At 41.2% G+C, this 25,186-nt stretch overlaps 2 protein-coding genes across 2 annotated transcripts; one reads left to right on the forward strand and one right to left on the reverse strand.

Moving 5' to 3' along the window:
* Positions 1–62: 62 nt before the first annotated feature.
* Positions 63–23,018, reverse strand: LOC306815238 (MAU2 chromatid cohesion factor homolog; the record flags this gene model as incomplete). The annotated part of the gene is made up of 18 exons (XM_079331836.1): positions 22,565–23,018; positions 22,339–22,356; positions 22,028–22,093; positions 19,609–19,704; positions 18,489–18,583; positions 17,985–18,012; positions 17,424–17,579; positions 14,770–14,916; positions 13,417–13,507; positions 13,079–13,182; positions 12,251–12,328; positions 11,565–11,630; positions 11,226–11,309; positions 9,347–9,396; positions 9,137–9,214; positions 5,803–5,914; positions 1,763–1,853; positions 63–190 (listed from the first exon to the last, which is right to left on the reverse strand). Coding segments are annotated over exons 1-18 (1,908 nt in total), but the record flags the coding sequence as incomplete, so codon positions are not given.
* Positions 23,019–23,271: 253 nt separating this feature from the next.
* Positions 23,272–25,178, forward strand: LOC306815237 (SURP and G-patch domain-containing protein 1-like). Its single transcript, XM_079331835.1, has 2 exons — positions 23,272–23,336; positions 24,601–25,178. The coding sequence occupies exons 1-2, from the start codon at positions 23,312–23,314 to the stop codon at positions 24,906–24,908; spliced, it is 333 nt and encodes a 110-aa protein (XP_079187961.1). The 5' UTR covers positions 23,272–23,311; the 3' UTR covers positions 24,909–25,178.
* The last annotated feature ends 8 nt before the right edge of the window (positions 25,179–25,186 follow it).

Consider the following 25,186-nt stretch of genomic DNA (forward strand, 5'->3'; position numbering starts at 1 on the left):
TTTCCCATCCATCCCTCATTCCCCCCGTCCCATCCCATAATTTCCCCATCCCATGCCCTCACAGTGATCAGGTTGTGCTCGGGCAGGCTGCACGCCTCGATGTGATCCTGCAGCAGCTGCTGGGAGAAGTTCTGGTGCATCTGGGCAGCCTCGTGGGCATCCATGGCATTCCCACACGCCTTGTTCAGGTCTGCAAAAGCCAAAAAAATCCTGGAATTCTTCCCACTCCAACCTCTGAGCTCCTCTCATCCCAAAAAAAAAATCCCCTGGGTTTGGTTTCTGCAGCAAATTGCCAAAAATTCCCTGGGATTGCAAGGAATAAAATCTCAAAATCGCCTCGATTTGAGGGAAAATCTGCCCCAAAATCTTCTAGAATTTTGCCTTGGATTCCTGTTAAATTACAGGAATTGGTTGGGTTGGGATTTTTTGGTTTTCCAGGTTCATCTGGTAAAAGTGAAAATCCTGCAGTTTTTTCCATTCTGACCTCTGAGTTCTTCTCATCCCAAAAAAAATCCCCTGGGTTTGGTTTCTGCAGCAAATTCCCAAAAATTCCCTGGGATTGCAAAGATTCAAATTCTCAAAGATTCCCTGGGATTGCAAGGATTAAAAACCTCAAATTCCCAAAGATTCCCTGGGATTGTAGGATTAAAAACCTCAAATTCCCAAAGATTCCCTGGGATTGCAAGGATTAAAAACCTCAAATTCCCAAAGATTCCCTGGGATTGCAAGGATTAAAAACCTCAAATTCCCAAAGATTCCCTGGGATTGCAAGGATTCAAAACCTCAAATTCCCAAAGATTCCCTGGGATTGCAAGGATTAAAAACCTCAAATTCCCAAAGATTCCCTGGGATTGCAAGGATTAAAAACCTCAAATTCCTAAAGATTCCCTGGGATTGCAAGGATTCAAAACCTCAAATTCCCAAAGATTCCCTGGGATTGCAAGGATTAAAAACCTCAAATTCCTGAAGATTCCCTGGGATTGCAAGGATTAAAAACCTCAAATTCCCAAAAATTCCCTGGGATTGTAGGATTAAAAACCTCAAATTCCCAAAGATTCCCTGGGATTGCAAGGATTAAAAACCTCAAATTCCCAAGGATTTCCTGGGATGGGAAGAAATTAAATCCTAAAATTCCACAAGATTCCTAAAGATTGTAGGGAAATGGTTTCCCAAGGATTCCTTGGTGTGGATGGGAATTCCAAAAATTCCCAAGGATTCTTTAGGATTGCAGAGAATAAAATCCCAAAATCTCCTCAATTTGAGGCAAAATCTGCCCCAAAATCTCCAAGGTGATCCCAGATTTTCCCCTGAATTCCTGGTAAAATTCCCACCCCCACATTTTCCCAGTAATTCCCAATTTTTATGGACAATTTCAGATCCCAAATTCCCCCTAGAACTGCACTTTCCCACTTCCCCCATTTCCCCAATAATTTCCAATTTTTATGGATAATTCCAAATCCCCAATTCCCCCTAGAGCTGCACAGTCCCACCTCCCCCATTTTCCCAATAATTCCCATTTTTTATGGACAATCCCAGATCCCAAATTCCCCCTGGAGCTGCACATCCCCACCCATTTTTTCCAATAATTCCCAATTTTTATGGACAATTCCAAATCCCCAATTCCCCCTGGACCTGCACATCCCTTTTTCCCAATAATTCCCATTTTTTCTGGACAATTCCCCCTGGAGCTGCACATCCCCACCCCCCCATTTTTTTTTTTGTAATTCCCAATTTTCCAGGACAATCCCAGATCCCAAATTACCCCTGAGCAGGGCAGAGGACCAGAGCTGCACAGACATGTCAGGGATTTTGCTGGCCAGCTGCATGGCTGGCACCACCATGTTGTTGCTTTCCTAAAAAAAAAAAAAAATTGGGAAAAAGAAAAATTAGGATTTTAGGGAATTTTTGATGCCTTTCTAATATGGATTGACTGGATGAGATGGAATTGTAGGTGGGAAATTTTGTTCTGTTTGAGGTTTGGGGTTGAAGGGAGTAAAATTTCAAAATCTCTGTGATTCCCTGGGAGTGAAAGGAATTAAATCCAAAAATTCCCAAGAATTCCTTAGGGAATAAAATCCCAAAATGCCCAAGGAATCCTTGGTGTGGAAGGGAATAAAATCTCAAAATTCCAGAGATTCACTGGGATGGAAAGGAAACAGAGCCCAAGGATTCCCTGGGATTGAAAGGAATAAAATCCTAAAATTCCTAAAAATTCCTTGGGATGGAAGGGAATAAGAATCCCAAAAATTCCTTAGGATTGCAGGGAATAAAATCTCAAAATTCTCAAGAGTTCCTTGGGATGAAAAGGAATGAAATCCCAAAATTCCCAAAGATTCCCTGGGACTGTAGGGAATGAGATTCCCAAGAAAAAGCAATTTAAAAATCCCATTATTCCCACCCTTATCCTGAATTTCTTTGGGATTTTTTTGGGATTTTTTTTCTGGGAATGCCAGTTCCAGGATCCCAAGAATTGGGATGGATTTGGATGATACAGAGAGGAAAAAATCCCAATTTTTGTACGACAGCGCTAAAAAAACACACTAAAAAAATCTGATTATTCCCACCCTTATCCCAAATTTCTTTGGGATTTTTTTGGGGATTTTTTTCTGGGAATGCCAGTTCCAGGATCCCAAGAACTGGGATGGATTTGGATGATCCAAAGAGAAAAAAATCCCAATTTTTGACGCGACAGCACTAAAAAATCACTAAAAAAAATCATTTAAAAAATCACTAAAAAATCCGATTATTCCCACCTGTATCCCGATTTTCTTTGGGATTTTCTTTGGGATTTTTTTGGGATTTTTCCTGGGAATGCCAGTTCCAGGATCCCAAGAATTGGGATGGATTTGGACAATCCAGAAGGAAGAAAATCCCAATTTTTGACACGACAGCACTAAAAAATCACTAAAAAAAATCATTTAAAAAATCACTAAAAAATCCGATTATTCCCACCCGTATCCCGATTTTCTTTGGGATTTTTTTGGGGGATGTTTTTGGGATTTTTCCTGGGAATTCCAGTTCCAAAATCCCAAGAATTGGGATGGATTTGGATGATCCAGAAGGAAGAAAATCCCAATTTTTGACGCGACAGCACTAAAAAATCACTAAAAAAAAAAAATCGCTAAAAAATCCGATTCTTTCCACCCGTATCCCGATTTTCTTTGGGATTTTTTTGGGGGATGTTTTTGGGATTATTCCTGGGAATGCCAGTTCCAGGATCCCAGGGATTGGGAGGGATTTGGACAATCCAGAAGGAAGAAAATCCCCATTTTTGACACGACAGCACTAAAAAAATCACTAAAAAATCCGATTATTCCCACCCGTATCCCGATTTTCTTTGGGATTTTTTTGGGGGATGTTTTTGGGATTTTTCCTGGGAATGCCAGTTCCAGGATCCCAGGGATTGGGAGGGATTTGGATAATCCAGAAGGAAGAAAATCCCAAATTTTGACGCGACAGCACTAAAAAATCACTAAAAAATCCGATTATTCCCACCCGTATCCCGATTTTCTTTGGGATTTCTTTGGGATTTTTCCTGGGAATGCCAGTTCCAGGATCCCAGGGATTGGGATGGATTTGGATGATCCAAAGAGAAAAAAAACCCAAATTTTGACGCGACAGCACTAAAAAATCACTAAAAAAAAATCACTAAAAAATCCGATTATTCCCACCCTTATCCTGATTTTCTTTGGGATTTTTTTGGGGGATTTTTCCTGGGAATGCCAGTTCCAGGATCCCAGGGATTGGGATGGATTTGGATGATCCAAAGAGAAAAAAAATCCCAATTTTTGACATGACAGCACTAAAAAATCACTAAAAAAAATCACTAAAAAATCCGATTATTCCCACCCGTATCCCGATTTTCTTTGGGATTTTTTGGGGGGATGTTTTTGGGATTTTTCCTGGGAATGCCAGTTCCAGGATCCCAGGGATTGGGAGGGATTTGGATAATCCAGAAGGAAGAAAATCCCAAATTTTGACGCGACAGCACTAAAAAAATCACTAAAAAATCCGATTATTCCCACCCGTATCCCGATTTTCTTTGGGATTTTTTTGGGGGATGTTTTTGGGATTTTTCCTGGGAATGCCAGTTCCAGGATCCCAAGAATTGGGATGGATTTGGATGATCCAAAGAGAAAAAAATCCCAATTTTTGATGCGACAGCACTAAAAAATCACTAAAAAAAATCACTAAAAAATCCGATTATTCCCACCCGTATCCCGAATTTCTTTGGGATTTTTTTGGGGGATGTTTTTGGGATTTTTCCTGGGAATGCCAGTTCCAGGATCCCAGGGATTGGGAGGGATTTGGATAATCCAGAAGGAAGAAAATCCCAAATTTTGACGCGACAGCATTAAAAAATCACTAAAAAATCACTAAAAAAAATCACTAAAAAATCCGATTATTCCCACCCGTATCCCGATTTTCTTTGGGATTTTTTTGGGGGATGTTTTTGGGATTTTTCCTGGGAATGCCAGTTCCAGGATCCCAGGGATTGGGAGGGATTTGGATGATCCAGAAGGAAGAAAATCCCAAATTTTGACACGACAGCACTAAAAAATCACTAAAAAATCCGATTATTCCCACCCGTATCCCGATTTTCTTTGGGATTTTCTTTGGGATTTTTTTGGGATTTTTCCTGGGAATGCCAGTTCCAGGATCCCAGGGATTGGGAGGGATTTGGACAATCCAGAAGGAAGAAAATCCCAATTTTTGACGCGACAGCACTAAAAAAATCACTAAAAAATCCGATTATTCCCACCCGTATCCCGATTTTCTTTGGGATTTTTTTGGGGGATTTTTTTGGGATTTTTCCTGGGAATGCCAGTTCCAGGATCCCAAGAATTGGGAGGGATTTGGATGATCCAGAAGGAAGAAAATCCCAAATTTTGACGCGACAGCACTAAAAAATCACTAAAAAAAAATCACTAAAAAATCCGATTATTCCCACCCTTATCCTGATTTTCTTTGGGATTTTTTGGGGGGATTTTTTTGGGGGATTTTTCCTGGGAATGCCAGTTCCAGGATCCCAGGGATTGGGATGGATTTGGATGATCCAAAGAGAAAAAAATCCCAATTTTTGATGCGACAGCACTAAAAAATCACTAAAAAAAATCATTTAAAAAATCACTAAAAAATCCGATTATTCCCACCTGTATCCCGATTTTCTTTGGGATTTTCTTTGGGATTTTTTTGGGATTTTTCCTGGGAATGCCAGTTCCAAAATCCCAAGAATTGGGATGGATTTGGACAATCCAGAAGGAAGAAAATCCCAATTTTTGACGCGACAGCACTAAAAAATCACTAAAAAAAAAAATCACTAAAAAATCCGATTATTTCCACCCGTATCCCGATTTTCTTTGGGATTTTTTTGGGGGGATTTTTTTGGGGATTTTTCCTGGGAATGCCAGTTCCAGGATCCCAAGAATTGGGATGGATTTGGATGATCCAAAGAGAAAAAAATCCCAATTTTTGATGCGACAGCACTAAAAAAATCACTAAAAAAAATCATTTAAAAAATCACTAAAAAATCCGATTATTCCCACCCGTATCCCGATTTTCTTTGGGATTTCTTTTGGGATTTTTCCTGGGAATGCCAGTTCCAGGATCCCAGGGATTGGGATGGATTTGGACAATCCAGAAGGAGGAAAATCCCAATTTTTGACGCGACAGCGCTAAAAAATCCGATTATTCCCACCCGTATCCCGATTTTCTTTGGGATTTTTTGGGGGGATTTTTTTTGGGATTTTTCCTGGGAATGCCAGTTCCAGGATCCCAGGGATTGGAGGGATTTGGGATTACCCTGTGGTTGCCCAGCACGTAGAAGATGTGGCCCAGCAGCACCAGGGAACAGGCGGTCAGGCGGTTCAGGTCCTCGGCGTTCGACATCTTCAGCGTCTCCCGCAAAAAACGCCTGGAAAAAAAAATAAAAAAATAAAAATAAAGGGAAAAATTTGGGATTTGAACATGATGGAATGTCCTGGGAGAAATGAAGTGAAGGGAATTGTTGAGTTTTGTTTGGGAATTGGGGTGGTGTTGATTTCTCTGGGAAGGTGGGAAGAATGAGAGGGAGGAGATTGCCAAGGATTCCTTGGGATTGATGGGAATAAAATCCCAAAATTCCCAAGGAAATCAAAGAATGAAAGGTCTGAGATTCCTAAGAATTCCTGGGAATAAAATCCCAAAATTCCCAAGGAAACCAAAGAATGAAAGGTCTGAGATTCCTAAGAATAAAATCCCAAAATTCCCAAGGATTCCTTGGGATTGATGGGAATAAAATCCCAAAATTCCCAAGGAAATCAAAGAATGAAAGGTCTGAGATTCCTAAGAATTCCTGGGAATAAAATCCCAAAATTCCCAAGGAAACCAAAGAATGAAAGGTCTGAGATTCCTAAGAATTTCTGGGAATAAAATCCCAAAATTCTCAAGGATTCCTTGGGATTGATGGGAATAAAATCCCAATATTTTCAAGGATTTCTTGGGATTGATGGGAATAAAATCCCAATATTCTCAAGGATTTCGTGGGATTGATGGGAATAAAATCCCAAAATTCCCAAGGAAACCAAAGAATGAAAGGTCTGAGATTCCTAAGAATTCCTGGGAATAAAATCCCAAAATTCCCAAGGAAACCAAAGAATGAAAGGTCTGAGATTCCTAAGAATTCCTGGTAATAAAATCCCAAAATTCCCAAGGATTTCTTGGGATTGCTGGGAATAAAATCCCAAAATTCCCAAAGAAACCAAAGAATGAAAGGTCTGAGATTCCTAAGAATTCCTGGGAATAAAAACCCAAAATTCCCAAGGATTCCTTGGGATTGATGGGAATAAAATCCCAAAATTCCCAAGAAAACCAAAGAATGAAAGGTCTGAGATTCCTAAGAATTTCTGGGAATAAAATCCCAAAATTCCCAAGGAAATCAAAGAATGAAAGGTCTGAGATTCCTAAGAATTCCTGGGAATAAAATCCCAATATTCTCAAGGATTTCTTGGGATTGCTGGGAATAAAATCCCAAAATTCCCAAGGAAATCAAAGAATGAAAGGTCTGAGATTCCTAAGAATTCCTGGGAATAAAATCCCAAAATTCTCAAGGATTTCTTGGGATTGATGGGAATAAAATCCCAATATCCCCAAGGATTCCTTGGGATTGATGGGAAAAAAATCCCAATATTCTCAAGGATTTCTTGGGATTGCTGGGAATAAAATCCCCAAATTCCCAAGGAAACCAAAGAATGAAAGGTCTGAGATTCCTAAGAATTCCTGGGAATAAAATCCCAAAATTCCCAAGGAAACCAAAGAATGAAAGGTCTGAGATTCCTAAGAATTTCTGGGAATAAAATCCCAATATTCTCAAGGATTCCTTGGGATTGATGGGAATAAAATCCCAATATTCCCAAGGAAACCAAAGAATGAAAGGTCTGAGATTCCTAAGAATTCCTGGGAATAAAATCCCAATATTCTCAAGGATTTCTTGGGATTGATGGGAATAAAATCCCAAAATTCCCAAGGAAACCAAAGAATGAAAGGTCTGAGATTCCTAAGAATAAAATCCCAAAATTCCCAAGGAAATCAAAGAATTAAAGGTCTGAGATTCCTAAGAATTCCTGGGAATAAAATCCCAAAATTCCCAAGGAAACCAAAGAATGAAAGGTCTGAGATTCCTAAGAATTCCTGGGAATAAAATCCCAAAATTCCCAAGGAAACCAAAGAATGAAAGGTCTGAGATTCCTAAGAATTCCTGGGAATAAAATCCCAAAATTCCCAAGGAAACCAAAGAATGAAAGGTCTGAGATTCCTAAGAATTTCTGGGAAGAAAATCCCAAAATTCTCAAGGATTCCTTGGGATTGATGGGAATAAAATCCCAATATTCCCAAGGAAACCAAAGAATGAAAGGTCTGAGATTCCTAAGAATTCCTGGGAATAAAATCCCAAAATTCCCAAGGAAACCAAAGAATGAAAGGTCTGAGATTCCTAAGAATAAAATCCCAAAATTCCCAAGGAAATCAAAGAATGAAAGGTCTGAGATTCCTAAGAATAAAATCCCAAAATTCCCAAGGATTCCTTGGGATTGATGGGAATAAAATCCCAAAATTCCCAAGGATTCCTTGGGATTGATGGGAATAAAATCCCAAAATTCCCAAGGAAACCAAAGAATGAAAGGTCTGAGGTTCCTAAGAATTCCTGGGAATAAAATCCCAATATTCTCAAGGATTTCTTGGGATTGATGGGAATAAAATCCCAAAATTCCCAAGGAAACCAAAGAATGAAAGGTCTGAGGTTCCTAAGAATTCCTGGGAATAAAATCCCAATATTCCCAAGGATTCCTTGGGATTGAAGGAAATAAAATCCCAAAATTCCCAAGGATTCCAGGGAATGACAGACCTGAGATTCCCAAAGATTTTTCCCTGGAATTGAAGGGAATAAAATACCCAAGAAATCCAAATTTCCTAAGGAGTCCTTGAGGTTGCAGGGAATAAAATCCTAAAATTCCCAATGACTCTTTGGGATTGAAGGGAATAAAATCCTAAAATTCCCAAGGATTTTGCAGGGAATAAAATCCCAAAATTCCCAAGGATTTCCAAGGACTGCAGGAAATAAAATCCCAAGGATTCTCTGGGATTGAAGGGAATAAAATCCCAAAATTCCCAAGGATTCCTTGGGATTACAGGGAATAAAATCCTAAAATTCCCAATGATTTTTTGGGATTGAAGGGAATAAGATCCCAAAATTCCCAAGGATTGCAGAGAAAACCATTTCAAATGATTCCTTGGGATTACAAGGAATAAGATCCTAAAATTCCCAATAAATCTTTGAGATTGAGGGAATAAAATCCCAAGGATTCACTGGAATTGAAGGAAAAAAAAATCCCAAAATTCAAGGAATAAAATCCCAAAATTGCAGGGAACAACATTCCCAAAATTCCCTGGGATTACAGGGAATGATTCCCTAAAATTCCCAAGTAAAAACCTCAATTCCTGCTCTTTTTCCCTGGCAAATCCAGGAGAAATCCACAGGAATTGAGTGGAAACTGAGCCTGGAATTCCCATCCTGATAAAAAAAAAGCAGGATTGAGTTTTCCTGCAGTTTTCCCACTTTTTTTCCTGTTTTTTCCTGTTTTTCCAAGGGATTTGGACTCACTTGGCCTCGTTGTATCTTCCCTGGAAAAAGGAGAAGAGCCCTCGGATGTAAAACGCTGCAGCCCGGAGACAATGGGAACTATGGAAAAAAAAACCAAAAAAATAAACATGGATACATCAAAATCCCACCCAAATCCCAGAAATTCCACCCCAAAATCCAAAATATTCTGTTTAAACCCCATCCCATCCCATCATGTTGGGATTTTCTCACCTCACTGGGAAGTTGTGGTCGGGATTTATCCTTTCCAATAAACTGTAGAGCTGGAAAATGGGAGAGGAAAAAGGAATTATCATGGAAAAATGGATTTTTCAAGGAAAAAAACAACACCAAAGCAGTGAAATTCCACTCAAATTTATCTAAATACTGGGAATTTTTGATCCTCAAAAATTAAATTTTATCCCAAATCTCCTCCAACTCCTGGATTATAATAATATTCCCACTGAAAATTTGAAGCTGATGGATCTGATAATAAATTTGATATTGGATTTGATTGATTAGAACCAGAATTTAATTAAAGAATTTACAGAATCTTTTGTTGTTGTTTGTTCCCCAAGGGTTTTTCCCAAATTTTGTGTGCAGGGAGCAAAATTCCTGTGGAGAATCTTCCCAAGGTAAATCCCTGAAGGTAAAAATGGGGAATTTTGGGAATGAAACAACAAAAATCAGGAGCAAATCCCAATTTTTTGTTATTTCTGTGATTCTCTAAAACTCTTGGAAAATTATGGAAAATGAGGGAAAATTAACAGAAAATGAAGCCAAAGGCTTGAATGAAAGATGAGAAATTTAAACTCCATTCCCATGGGAAGAATTCTGGGAAAAATTTTGAATATTTGGAATTTTCCAACTGATTTTCTGAAATTTCCACTCATGAAGGAGCTGCTGCCAGCAAGGTGATGATGATAAAAATACCCAAGAAAAGCAAAATTTCAGGAATTTTCTCCACAGAAAATTGGGATTTCTCACTCCCCTGGTGAATAAGATGGTGGCAGCAAGACTCTGATGGCAAAAATTCCCAAGAAAAGCCAAATTTGAGGAATTTTCTCCACAGAAAATTGGGATTTATCACTCTCCTGATAAAGGATCTGGTGTTAACAAGGCTTTTGTGACAAAAATTCCTAAGAAAAGCAGAATTTGAGGAATTTTCTCCACAGAAAAAAAGGATTTTTCACTCCCTCATGAAGGAGCTGCTGCCAGCAAGGCCCTAATGATAAAAATACCCAAGAAAAGCCAAATTTCAGGAATTTTCTCCACAAAAAATTGGGATTTATCACTCTCCTGATAAAGGATCTGGTGTTAACAAGGCTTTTGTGACAAAAATGCCCAAGAAAAGCAGAATTTGAGGAATTTTCTCCACAGAAAATTGGGATTTATCACTCTCCTGATAAAGGATCTGGTGTTAACAAGGTTTTTGTGACAAAAATGCCCAAGAAAAGCAGAATTTGAGGAATTTTCTCCACAGAAAAAAAGGATTTTTCACTCCCCTCATGAAGGAGCTGCTGATGACATAAATTCCCAGGAAAAGCCAAATTTGAGGAATTTTCTCCACAGAAAATTGGGATTTCTCACTCCCTTGATAAACGATTTGGTGCCAACAAGGTTTTTGTGACAAAAATTCCCAGGAAAAGCCAAATTTCAGGAATTTTCTCCACAGAAAATTGGGATTTATCACTCTCCTGATAAAGGATCTGGTGTTAACAAGGTTTTTCTGACAAAAATTCCTAAGAAAAGCAGAATTTGAGGAATTTTCTCCACAGAAAATTGGGATTTATCACTCTCCTGATAAAGGATCTGGTGTTAACAAGGTTTTTGTGACAAAAATGCCCAAGAAAAGCCAAATTTGAGGAATTTTCTCCACAGAAAAAAAGGATTTTTCACTCCCTCATGAAGGAGCTGCTGCCAGCAAGGTGTTGATGGCATAAATTCCCAAGAAAAGCCAAATTTCAGGAATTTTCTCCACAAAAAATTGGGATTTATCACTCTCCTGATAAAGGATCTGATGCCAACAAGGCTTTTGTGACAAAAATGCCCAAGAAAAGCAGAATTTGAGGAATTTTCTCCCAAAATGAGGATTTGGGGAGCCCCTTCTCACCTCCTGGTGCCGATTCCCTTCCCGGATGTAGACACTGGCCAGGTTGGTGACAATAAATGCCCACAGCTCCTGGTGGGTTGTGAGCTAGGAAAAAAAAATGAAAAAAATAAAAATTTCCAATTATTTCCATCATCCCCTCAGGATTTGTGCAGTCCCACCAAAAAAAATCGTGGTTGAAAAAGCACATATTGATATTTTCATGTTGTAAATCCCTCTCAAGTCCAAGGGAAATTATGAATAAATAATGGGATTAATTAAGGTTTTCATTCCAATTTCTTGTTGTTATTCTGAAAGTTTATTGTTATGTTTCCAGGAGAAAATTTGGGAATAAAATCTCACCCTCAGTGCTGTAGTGAATTGTGCTTCTGCATTGTCCATGCAGTTGACAGAGATGCAGTACAGGCCCTGGAAAAAAAAAAAAGGATATTTTTGGGAATGTAGGTCAAAATATTCCCAAATCCATGGAAATATTTGGATTACAGCAGGAAAAAAGGATTAAAGAATCTCAGGTGTAAGGAAAATAAAGAATTTTTACCAAATGTTCTTTAAAATAAATTATTCATGGGGAACAAAAACTTTGTTTAGTTAAAATATCTTCCTTAAAATTATGAAAAACTCGAATTCCCCTACAAAAACTCTTTTCCTTCCACAATTCCCACCATAAAAAAAAAAATAAATAAACCAAACAAAAATTATCTCTAGTGCAGAAATCCCTGAATTTCCCCTTTTTTCCAACTGATTCCCCCCAAATTCTCACTCCCTTCATGAAGGAGCTGCTGCCAGATAAGGTGGCAAAAATACCCAGGAAAAAACCAAATTTCAGGAATTTTTCTCCAGAGAAAAGTTGGATTTTTCTCTCCAGGAAAGCAGGAACAACTTGGAATAATGGGAAATGCCTTTTTCCACCCACCCAAACCATCCTGGAATTCTTTTTCTAGAGCAACCCCAGCAGTGGATGATGCAAACCTTGGAATTCCCAGGGAATCTCCTGTCTGGAATTCCCAAATTTTATCCCAAAAACTCACCAGGAGTGTGTGCAGCTGGGCAGCATGGTTGGAAAAGAGTCTGGGAGACTGCTGGCACAGCTGGCAGACCTGGGAAATCTGGGGAAAAAAGAATAAAATTCCTAATTTTTGAGATTTTTCTCAATTTTTTTATGCTGTAAATCCAGCTCCTTGCACTCCTCATGGATCCAGGGATTGGAAAAGGGATTTCCTCACATTCCTCCCACATTCCAGCTGGTTTGGAATATTTTCCTCCACTCCCTGGAATTCACAGGCACAGATCCCTCCTGAAATGCTGCAGATTTTCCAGGAAAATGGGATAAAACCCTTGAAAATTTGGGATTTGGGGTGAGTTTTCATGAATCCATCCCTATTCCCAGCACAGCAGGGATTGGATGATCCAGCCCCAGGATTTTTAAATTATTGGAAAAATGAGGAAAAAAAGTGAAGTTCCCTCTGGAACAACACAAATGAAACAGGGAAGAGGAGGAAAAGCAGGAATGTTAAAAACTGGGGAAAAAACTGAATAAGAAGGAGCCACTCTGGAATGGATGGAATGGGAAAAAAACCACCTGGAATTCCCACCAGGAAGGTGTCAATGGAATCAATTCTTGATTATTCCATGATCAATTCCAATTTATTTCTTAAATATTTAAAGCAATATTTAAGAGGAGTCAACCCCACATTTTCCAAGCCCTGAGCACCACCAGGGCCTGGCTGTAGCCATGAATAATCCAGCAGGAATTCCCACCTGAGCCCAATTCCTATGTTTGAAAGGTTGTTCCTACAGAATATTCCCATTTTTTGGGAGCCATTCCCAGCCAGGAAATGCTGGAATTGCCCCATTACCTCCTGCAGGGCTGTGGCTTTGTGTCCTGTCACCAGCCTGCACATGATGATGTGTTCCAACAAAATCACTTGGAATGAGGACAGGATGGGGCTGCAGTCCAGCACTGGGAAAAGAGCAGGAATTCCATCAGGGATTTAAGGAATGTTCAAATCCCATTTATAAAAACAATTAAAAACTTGATTTTTCTACTCCAAAGCCACCACCCAGCCTTAAAATCAGGGTTTTAATCTTTATTCTCAGCTCAACAAGGCTGTGGGGATGGGTTGAAATAAGGAATGAATAAAGGGAATTTCTTGGATTCCAGCTGAATTCCAACCCTTTTTTTTTTTTTCCTTACTTTTGAGCTTCTCCAGCTGCATGAGGGCTTTGTCTGTGTATTTCTGAGCCTTCTCCAGGTATCCTGCTTGCATGGAATGCATCACTGTCACCTGCAGGGAAGCACAGGGAGGATTATCCAGCTGGCAATTCCCTGGGGATGGAATTCCCAGAAAGTTCTGGAGTGATGGGAGGTGGGATTGAGAGATTGGGATTGAGGGGTTTTTAAGGTCCTTCCCACCCCAATCATTCCATAATTCCCAAAATTTATCTGTGGAGAGAGGGAATTCACAGAATTTCTCAAATTCCAGATTTTTAGCATCATTAAGGATTGGAATAATCTCCAAGAAATGGAACAAAACCCTTCAGTAGTTCCAATTCCAGCTCTCTTTGTGCTGATAATATTAAGGCAAAGTGGCTCTGTTATTAGATGATTTTTATTAATTAATTATTTATTAATTAATTCCCATTTCCAAGCTGGAATCTCCTCACAGCTCCCTCAGCATCACCCCATGGACACTGAGGGGAAAACAGCACAAAGCAGTAGAAAAAATGAAGCCAAAGTGGCTCTGAATTTTATAAATAACTCAATTTTCACTTGATTGGGGTATTGATTAATCAATCAATTAATTAATTATTAATTAACTCCCATTTCCAGCCTGGAATCTCCTCACACACTGAGCAGCTCCCTCAGCATCACCCCATGGATGCTGAGGGAAAACCAGCAGCCAACAATTGATAAAATGAAGCCAAAGTGGCTCTGATTTGTACAAATTACTCATTTTTCATTTGAACCAGGTACTAATTAATAAATAAATTATCTATTTATTAATTAATTCCCATTTCCAGCCTGGAATTTCCTCACACACTGAGCAGCTCCCTCAGAGGGAAAACCAATTGATAAAATGAAGCCAAATTGATAAACAATTGATAAAATGAAGCCAAAGTGGCTCTGATTTGTACAAATTACTCATTTTTCATTTGAACCAGGTATTAATTAATAACTAAATTATCTATTTATTAATTAATTCCCATTTCCAGCTTGGAATCTTCTCATACACTGAGCAGCTCCCTCAGAGGGAAAACCAGCAGCCAACAATTGACAAAATGAAGCCAAAGTGGCTCTGATTTGTACAAATCACTCCATTTCCATTTGAATCAGGTACTAACTAATCAATTAATTAGTTATTTATTAATTAACTCCCATTTCCAGCCTGGAATCTCCTCACACACTGAGCAGCACCCTCAGATACTCAGGTAAAAACAGCACTGAGCTGGTTTTTTTTTGTACAAACCCCACCCCTGCTCTACCAAACCACTCCTCACCCCTCACTAATTAACACCCCTCACTAATTAACTAATTAGGAGCTCTCACCAGGTAGACCAGCACACACATGTGCTCCTTGGGCAGCCAGTGGAAGAGATCAGCAGGGTTGCTGGGCAGGATCTCATCATCATGCAGGGTGGAGATGGTTTGGATGCACTGCTGCAGCTGCTTCAGGCAGGGCTTCACACTCTTCACCTGCACAACAAAACAATTCCTCTCTTTTAAAATTCTTTTTTTTTTTTCCCCACTAGAGTCAGGATTCAAAATTCCAGATGGTTATTTCTTGTTTGGATTCATTTGTTAATTTTTATCTATATTATAGTGAGGTCTTCAAGTTAACAAGCTAAAAATGGGGATGTATTTGATGCTTTAAGTTGGTTTTTTTTTTGTTCTGCTTGGGTGTGCAGTTTTTATTTTTATATTAAGGGTTATTAGGATTGTTCACAGGGTGGTGCAAACCAAAATGTCTTATTCCAGCTGGGGATTCAGGACAATTTATTCAAATTTCAGACACTGAATAAAAAAAAAACATGAAAAGAGGAGGGTGGACAAGCAAGGAGGATAAAACCTCAAGATTTGAGGTAATTAATGGGATAGTTGTATGCAAATGGACTAAAACTTATAAAAGAAAATGAAACTTCATTATTTGAGGTTATTAATAGGACAAGAACTCACTTCCATTCTAAAAAATCCTAAAAAAAAAACCCTCAGGGCTGATTTGTTTTAGGAATTCTCCCCATCCCAAATTCCCATTTGGAATGTGGCACATACCTGACCAGGTAATGTGGGATTGGTAATTCCCACATTTAGGGGTTTGATTTAGGATTGATGACACTCAGCTTTTCATGGTATTGATCAGCAGTAAGAAATGCTCCAAATATTCCCAAAATCTCCCAAAAAAATCCTGTTATCCCCTCCACCACAAGCCCACCTTGGATATACAAATATCATGGACAACACCCCCAAATTAAATGACATTTCTTCACTCTTTGGGATGAAAATTTCTTTCAATTATTAAAAAAATCCCATCAGGGATGATTTTTTTAGCAATTCTCCCCCTCCCAAATTCCCATTTGGAATGTGGCACATACCTGACCAGGTAATGTGGGATTGGTAATTCCCACATTTAGGGGTTTGATTTAGGATTGATGACACTCAGTTCTTCATGGTATTGATCAGCAGCAAGAGATGCTCCAAATATTCCCAAAATCTCCCCAAAAATTCCTGTTATCCCCTCCACCACAAGCCCACCTTGGATATACAAATATCATGGACAATATGACCAAATTAAATGAAATTTCTTCACTCTTTGGGATGAATATTTCTTTCAATTCTTAAAAAAATCCAATCAGGGATGATTTTTTTAGCAATTCTCCCCATCCCAAATTCCCATTTGGAATGTGGCACATACCTGACCAGGTAATGTGGGATTGGTAATTCCCACATTTAGGGGTTTGATTTAGGATTGATGACACTCAGCTTTTCATGGTATTGATCAACAGTAAGAGATGCTCCAAATATTCCCAAAATTTCCCCAAAAAATTCCTGTTATCCCCTCCACCACAAGCCCATCTTGGATATACAAATATCATGGACAATATACCCAAATTAAATGACATTTCCTCACTCTTTGGGATGAAAATTTCTTTCAATTATTAAAAAAATCCAATCAGGGATGATTTTTTTAGGAATTCTCCCCATCCCAAATTCCCATTTGGAATGTGGCACATACCTGACCAGCATCCAGGTAATGTGGGATTGGTAATTCCCAAATTTAGGGGTTTGATTTAGGATTGATGACACTCAGTTCTTCATGGTATTGATCAGCAGCAAGAGATGCTCCAAATATTCCCAAAATCTCCCAAAAAATTCCTGTTATCCCCTCCACCACAAGCCCACCTTGGATATACAAATATCATGGACAATATGACCAAATTAAATGACATTTCCTCACTCTTTGGGATGAAAATTTCTTTCAATTATTAAAAAAACCCCCTCAGGGCTGATTTGTTTTAGGAATTCTCCCCCATCCCAAATTCCCATTTGGAATGTGGCACATACCTGACCAGGTAATGTGGGATTGGTAATTCCCACATTTAGGGGTTTGATTTAGGATTGATGACACTCAGCTTTTCATGGTATTGATCAGCAGTAAGAGATGCTCCAAATATTCCCAAAATCTCCCAAAAAATTCCTGTTATCCCCTCCACCACAAGCCCATCTTGGATATACAAATATCATGGACAATATGACCAAATTAAATGAAATTTCTTCACTCTTTGGGATGAAAATTTCTTTCAATTATTAAAAAAATCCAATCAGGGATGATTTTTTTAGGAATTCTCCCCATCCCAAATTCCCATTTGGAATGTGGCACATACCTGACCAGGTAATGTGGGATTGGTAATTCCCACATTTAGGGGTTTGATTTAGGATTGATGACACTCAGTTCTTCATGGTATTGATCAACAGTAAGAGATGCTCCAAATATTCCCAAAATCTCCCAAAAAATTCCTGTTATCCCCTCCACCACAAGCCCATCTTGGATATACAAATATCATGGACAATATGACCAAATTAAATGAAATTTCTTCACTCTTTGGGATGAAAATTTCCTTCAATTATTAAAAAAATCCCCTCAGGGATGATTTGTTTTAGGAATTCTCCCCATCCCAAATTCCCATTTGGAATGTGGCACATACCTGACCAGCATCCAGGTAATGTGTGACCTGCAGGACCAGGAAGAAAACCCTGAGGGATTCCTTCTGGATGGGATTTCCCTGCCAGTTCTCCACAATCTGCCCACACAGAGTCAGCAGAGGATGAACCTCCTGCAGTTTCCTCTCCATCAGCAGAAGCTGCAAGGAAAATTCAGATTTTTTTTCAGGATAAATATTCATTTCCCTCATGGAAAATTTGGTTGTTTCATCCTTAGGGTGGTTCAAAGTCAGGTTGGAGCAGTTTGGAATAGTGGAAGGTGTCCTTGGTTTTTCCAATCCAAATAATTCCATGGATTCTCTAATTCCAGGAATTCTGGAATATTCACTTGATTCCCAGAGTCTTTTCATCTCACCAGCTTTTCCAGCCCTCATTACAAAAGCTCCAGTGAAAATTTGCAATGATTCTTCTATTTTTCCCAGAAAAAATAAAGCAGAATTTATCTGTAAGAATCCTCATTATTCCCCATTAAAAAAAAAAAAAAAATCCTCTGGAATTAACAATTAAACTGGAAATAATTTATTTTAAAACCACTTCCAACTTACCATCCCCTTGCTGAGCAGGAAGAGAGCTCTGGAATGAAAGAGAATAAAGTGAAATTCTATTTTCTCCCTCTGAAAGCAGGGAAAAAAGAGGATTAAGGGAAGATTTCCAGGGAATTTGGGGAGGAAATCCCAGGGAATTTGGGGAGGAAATCCAAAAGAATTCTGGCAGAAAATCCCAGAGAATCTGGGGATGTAATTCCAGGAATTCCCTCAGGAAATCCCAGGGAATTTAGGAAAGAAATCCAAGAGAATTCTGGCAGGAAATCCCAAGGATTTTGGGATGAAACCCCAGGAATTCAGGCAGGAAATCCCAGTGAATTTGAGGATGAAATCCCAAGGAATTCTGGCAAGAAATCCCAAGAATTTGGGGATGAAACCCCAGGGATTCTGGCAGGAAATCCCAGTGAATTTGAGGATGAAATCCCAAGGAATTCTGGCAAGAAATCCCAAGAATTTGGGGATGAAACCCCAGGAATTCTGGCAGGAAACCCCAGGAGCTGTCACCTGGTGTACTCTGAGCCCACCACACGGGCATACTCAGCCCCCACTCCCAGCAGGTCACAGGCTGACACCAAATCCTTTTCCAGGGTGTGCAGTTGCTGAAATGGGAAAAAATAAAAACCATAAAAACTCAGAACTTGCTCCCTGAATCCCAAGAAAAATCCCATTATCTCTGGATTTACAAATTCCTGCTTCTTAAAAGGGTTTTAGATCTGTTTTCCAAAGAAATCTCTGGTGTTTCCCAGGATTTGTTTGAGCCCAGGAGAATTATTTTTTTCTTAAAATTCTTAATTAATGAGGAATTGGTTAAAAATTGGATAAATCCTGAAAAGAGTGAAAATCCCAGATCCCAAATAATCCATGGATTGTCACACTGGAATAAGAGTTTTCCCAGCAAGAGGAGCCTCCAAGGTGTGTTCCCAAATTTTCTGCCTTTCCCAACTCAGGTGGGAATTCAGGAAGAGAAAAATGGGCTGCAAGAAAATGAGAAATCAGGGAAAAGTGGGAAGCTCCAAGGAGAGGAAAAATTTCTGAGTCCTCAGGATGAACTCCTGTAAAAATAAATATTCCTCAATTGCTGGGAAATTAAATATTCCTAAACTTCTTTTTTTCTATAAATACAGCTAAATGTGTCTCTGTTCTTACAAATATTTTTAATTTATAAATATGTTTGGAGCATATTCCAGACCAGGAAAAAAATTTCCCTTGGGATTCCTTTCTCTGGATATTTTTCCTACTCCTCCTCTCATCCCACATCCCTAATTAAACATAAAACAACCCAATCAACACTTCAGCTTGGAAAACTCCAGGATTTCTCTCCCTGCAAGCCCCAAAATTGATTTTTTTTCCCTTCCATCCTTGAAATTCCAAGTCCTTAATTCCCAGAGAGTGCTCCTGCTGATTCCTTGATTCAATCCAGAGAATCCCAACACCAATTCCCAACCTGGATTTGCCTTTCCCCTCTTCATGAACAACAAATTTTTAGGAGATAAAGAGATAAAAACCATCGATTAACAGCGATTTTTTAGGGGATTAAAGAATGAATCTTCCATGCTGTTTTTAATGGGAAAAGAGGATTTTTGCAGGATTTGTTTTCCAAGGAATTGCTGCTGCAAGGACTCACAGCCAGCTGGAAGAGCAGCCTGCAGTGCCAGTAGGGAGTTTGCTGGGAGATCTGGATGGCTTTACGCAGCAGGGGCTTGGCTGTGTCCACAGAATTCTGCAACACAAATAAATCAACACAAATAAATCAACAGAAATAAACCAACAGAAATAAACCAACACAAATAAACCAACACAAATAAACCAGCACAAATAAACCAGCACAAATAAATCAGCACAAATCAATCAACACAAATCAATCAACAAAAATAAACCAACACAAATAAACCAACACAAATAAACCAACACAAATAAACCAACACAAATAAATCAACAAAAATAAACCAACACAAATAAACCAACAGAAATAAATCAACAAAAATAAACCAACACAAATCAACCAACACAAATCAATCAACACAAATCAATCAACACAAATAAACCAACAAAAATAAACCAACAGAAATAAATCAACACAAATAAACCAACACAAATCAATCAACACAAATCAACCAACAGAGATCAACCAACACAAATCAACCAACACAAATCAACCAACACAAATCAATCAACACAAATCAATCAACACAAATCAATCAACACAAATCAATCAACACAAATCAATCAACACAAATCAATCAACAAAAATAAACCAACACAAATAAATCAACAAAAATCAACCAACACAAATAAATCAACAAAAATCAACCAACACAAATAAATCAACACAAATAAATCAACAGAAATAAACTAACAAAAATAAACAAACAGAAATAAATCAACACAAATAAACCAACAAAAATCAACCAACACAAATCAATCAACACAAATAAACCAACAAAAATAAACCAACAAAAATAAACAAACAGAAATAAACCAACACAAATAAATCAGCACAAATAAATCAACAGAAATAAACCAACAGAAATAAATCAACACAAATAAATCAACACAAATCAACCAACACAAATAAACCAACACAAATCAATCAACAGAAATCAACCAACACAAATCAACCAACAAAAATCAACCAACAAAAATCAATCAACAAAAATCAATCAACAAAAATCAATCAACAAAAATCAATCAACACAAATCAATCAACAGAAATCAACCAACAAAAATCAATCAACACAAATCAACCAACAAAAATCAACCAACAAAAATCAACCAACAAAAATCAACCAACAAAAATCAATCAACACAAATCAATCAACACAAATCAACCAACACAAATCAACCAACACAAATCAATCAACAACACAAATCAACACAAATCAACCAACACAAATCAACCAACACAAATAAATCAACACAAATCAATCAACACAAATAAATCAACACAAATAAATCAACAGAAATCAACCAACAGAAATCAACCAACACAAATCAACCAACACAAATAAACCAACACAAATCAATCAACACAAATAAATCAACACAAATCAACCAACACAAATCAATCAACACAAATCAACCAACACAAATAAACCAACACAAATCAACCAACACAAATAAACCAACACAAATCAATCAACACAAATCAACCAACACAAATCAACCAACACAAATCAATCAACACAAATCAACCAACACAAATCAACCAACACAAATCAACCAACACAAATCAATCAGCACAAATAAACCAACACAAATCAATCAACACAAATCAATCAACACAAATCAATCAACACAGCCTGGGAATGCCTTGGATAATTTGGGAGTGAGGGATGGAAGTGTTACAAGCAATAAAAATAAAATGGGAGAAGTTTGGGGGGTGTTCTGTGCAATAGGGGTGGAGGGGGATTGGAGAAATTTGGGATTTTGGGAGGTGTCAGGGTGAGATTGGAGGGGATTGAAGGTTTTTTTAATCCAAATCATTCCAGGATATTGGGATTTGAAAATCCCAGGGGATGATTTTGGAGGAAAGCAGCACAAATTCCTAACTACACAATGTTTGGGATAATCCAACCAAGGAAAGAACCGTGAAAAGGAAAATTGTGGGAAAGAAATGGAGGGACAGGACACAGGGAATGGTTTCCCAGTTTCCTCTCAGGTGAGATTTTGGGATGGAATTCCTCCCTGGAAGGGTGGGATGAGGTTGGAATAGAATTCCCAGAGCAGCTGGGGCTGGAATTCTCCAGGTTGGAGTGACGTGGGGTAATTCCCAGGGAACTGGGTGATCCTTCAGGTCCTTTCCAACCCAAAATCCTCAGGAAAATCCTGGATTTCCCTCCCCTAAAACCAACATTTGTTTAACAAGAACTAAGAAATTTCTTTGGCCAAGCAAAATCTGTTTGCAGTGGGAAACCCTTGTTGCAATTCCAGCAAAAACTTCATCAAAAAGGAAGAGCAAAAGGCTGTCATCCCAGAAATCTGATTTTTCAGGGGAATATCTCATTCCAAACCCAAATTCAAGAGGTTTTGGGGGGTTTTCTCACCTCCTGGCAGTAGAGCTCTGACAGCAAACTGGCTGCCTCAAACTTCACATCTTCAAACTGAGGGATCTGGCACCAGGGTTAAGGAAACAACAAAATCCAGGTGGGAAACAGCAACAAAACCTCCAAAAACCCTTAGGGAAACTGGATGAGATGGGATTTAAGGCACTGTCCAACCCAAACTCCATGAAAGCAGGGATGAAGTGGATGAAAAGCCCCATTCCATGCCCCCAGCCCAGCCCTTGAAGGTGTTTTGGGGTTTCTTTGGGTTGTTCTGAGCTCAGAGCCCTTCGTGGATGCCGGGGAAAGGATACCTGCTGGGATATCAGCCACTGCAAGAGAACACAGCGGGTTAGGCTGGCACTGACACCCACCAGAACCCCCCTGAACCCTCCCGCTGCCCCTTTCCTGCTCCTCATCCTTTCCAGCTGCCTCAGCCGCCCCTTCACCTTCTCCTCAGCCCCCCAGCCCTTCCTCCATGCACTGGCACCCCGCATTTCCCCTTCCCCAAGCCCATCCTGCCCTGCCTGCCCCGCTCACCGCCTTCTCCAGGTGCCCGCGGGCCTGGTCGCCGTTGCGGGTGTGGTGGTAGAGGACGGAGCCGAGCTGGAGGTGCGTGCGGGCCTCCATGCGGGGCGGGGGCTTGCGGGGCAGCACGGCCTGCAGGCAGTGCACGCACAGCCGCACCTTGGGCGGGCTGGACGTGCGGAAATGCTCGGCCAGGCCCAGCAGCGCCAGGTACCACGACTCGCCCGCGGCCGCGCCGCCGCCCGACGCCGAGCCTGGAGCAGGCCCGGCTGCGCCGCCGCCGCCTCCGCCACCGCCGCCGGCGCCTCCGGCCCCACCCGCGGCTCCCGCCGCTTCCCCAGAGCCGCTCCCGCCGCCTCCCGCCGGCTGCGGCGGCTGCTGAGGCGGCGGCGGCTGCTGAGGGGCCGCCGCGCCCGCCGCCACCGCCGCCATCTTGGGGCCGCCGACAACACCGCCGCGAGGCGCGGGGCACGACGGGAGTTGTAGTCCGATGGCCTCAGGGGCGGAGGGGAGATGGGAGTTGTAGTCCGCCCTTTCGCACCGGTAGGACGCAAGGCGAACCGGGAAACGATCGTAGCGGTGGATCCGCCAGAGCGGAGTGGTTCGGCCGCCCTCTGAGCGGGGCTCGGTGCTGCGGGAGGAGCGGGGAGAGCGGCGGGATGGCCCCCGTGAAGGACTACATCACCCAGGGGCGCTTGCGGCGGCGCGGCCCAGGCGCGGCGCGCCCGGCGCGGGGCAGGCTGGGACGGGGGCTCCAAAATGGACAACCACAGGGATGCGCCAGGTACGGCCCGGCCGGGGCGGCTCCTGCCGCTCCTCCCGGGGCTCTGCTCCGTTCCTCCTGCCCCACCGCCTCCGGGGCTCTGGGAGCCGGGGGTGGGTGTGTGGCAGCAGAGTCGGGGGCTGAGGGAGGCCCCCCCCCCGTTAAATTCCTCCCTTTTTTCCCGCAGCGGAGCCGGGCCGGGGGTTCGCGATGGATCCTCGCCTTCATTCCCGGCTCCGTTTCCCGCAGAGCAGCCGGGCTGCTGGTTCGGGATGGTTCCTCTGTTTAATTTCCCCACAGGAAAGCTGAGCCTTGGGTCCGGGGTGGTCTCCCCGTTATTTTTCCTCTTCTTTTCCCACAGGGAAGTAGAACCGGTAGTTCCATGAGACTCCACTGTTGATTTTTCCTCTCCTTTTCCCATAGGAAAATTGACTGTTCATTCCATCTCTCTTTTCCCATAGGAAAGCTGAGCTGGTGGTTCTTGGAGACCCCACTCGATTTGATTTTTTTTTTCTTCTTTTTTCTATAGGGAGGTTGAGTTTGGATGATCCTACAGTTTATTCCTTCCCTTCTCCCACAGGGAGAGGGAGCCTTGATTCGGGATGATCTCTGTGTTAATCTCCCTTCTTGTCCCACAGGAAATATCAGCCTTGATTAGGGATGGTTTCCTGCTCATTTCCCTTCTTTTCCAACAGGGAAGCTGAATTTGGGAAGGTCCCTACTCTAATCCCACCTTTGTCCCTCAGGGAATGTGAGCCTTGATTTGGGATGTTTCCTATTAAATCCCACTCTTTTTCCTCAGGGGATGAGCCTTTGGATTCAGTCTGATCACTTTTTATTCCTGCTTTTTCCATCAGGGAATGAGCCCTTTGATTTGGGATGAACCCTGTCTTAACCTCGTCTTTTCCCATAGGGAATGCAAGCCTTGATTTGGGATGATCCCTGTAAATTCTCCCCTTTTTCCCTCAGGGAACAAGGATTCCAGATTCCAGATGATCCCTGTTAATTCCCGCCCTTTTCCCTGAGGGGATGAACCCATGCTAATTCCTGCCTTTTTTCCCCTCAGGGAATGCATCGCTTGATTTGGGATGATCCCTGTTAATTCCTGCCCGGGAATGTGTCCCCCAATCCTGACAATTCCCGTGCTAATTCCCACTTTTTCTCCTCAGGCAATGCACCCCCCAATCCTGACAATTCCCGTGCTAATTCCCACCTTTTTTCCCTCAGGCAATGCGCCCCCCAATCCTGACAATTCCCGTGCTAATTCCCACCTTTTTTCCCTCAGGCAAGACGAGCCGGTGGTTCGGAGTGTCCCAATCCAAATCGGCCAAGACGAGCGTGAACATCCTGCAGCAGGAGGAGCTGATCGCGCAGAAAAAACGGGAAATCGAGGCCCGGCTGGAGCAGCAGGCGCGGCAGAATTCCCTCAGCATCCCGCAGCTGCCGCTGCTCGGAGAGTACGAGGGAATCCCGGGAATCCCGGGAATCTGGCTGCCAGCAGATGGGGCTGGAAGGGGAGCTGGGGGGGGAAATCCTGGATTTGGGGGAGTAGAGAGAGGGGAATCCCGATTTTGGTGGAGCAGAGGGGGATAAATCCCGATTTTGGTGGAGCAGAGGGGGATAAATCCCGATTTTGGTGGAGCAGAGGGAGGAAAATCCCAGTTTTGGTGGGGCAGAAAGAGGGAAATCCCAATTTTGGTGGAGCAAAGGGGGATAAATCCCGATTTTGGTGGAGCAGAGGGAGGAAAATCCCAGTTTTAATGGAGCAGAGGGGGATAAATCCCAGTTTTGGTGGAGCAGAGGGAGGAAAATCCCGATTTTGGTGGAGCAGAGGGAGGAAAATTCTGGTGTTGGTGGAGCAGAGGGAGGGA

The sequence above is a fragment of the Erithacus rubecula genome (assembly GCF_903797595.1).
Source record: "Erithacus rubecula genome assembly, contig: scaffold_1109_arrow_ctg1, whole genome shotgun sequence".
Taxonomy (NCBI): Eukaryota; Metazoa; Chordata; class Aves; order Passeriformes; family Muscicapidae; genus Erithacus; species Erithacus rubecula.

Excerpts from the sequence above, each read along its gene's own strand:
- LOC306815237 (XM_079331835.1), top strand. The coding sequence starts at position 23,312 with ATGGACAACCACAGGGATGCGCCAG. Across the intron at positions 23,337-24,600 it reads CAACCACAGGGATGCGCCAG|GCAAGACGAGCCGGTGGTTC; the intron begins GTACGGCCCGGC and ends TTTTTCCCTCAG.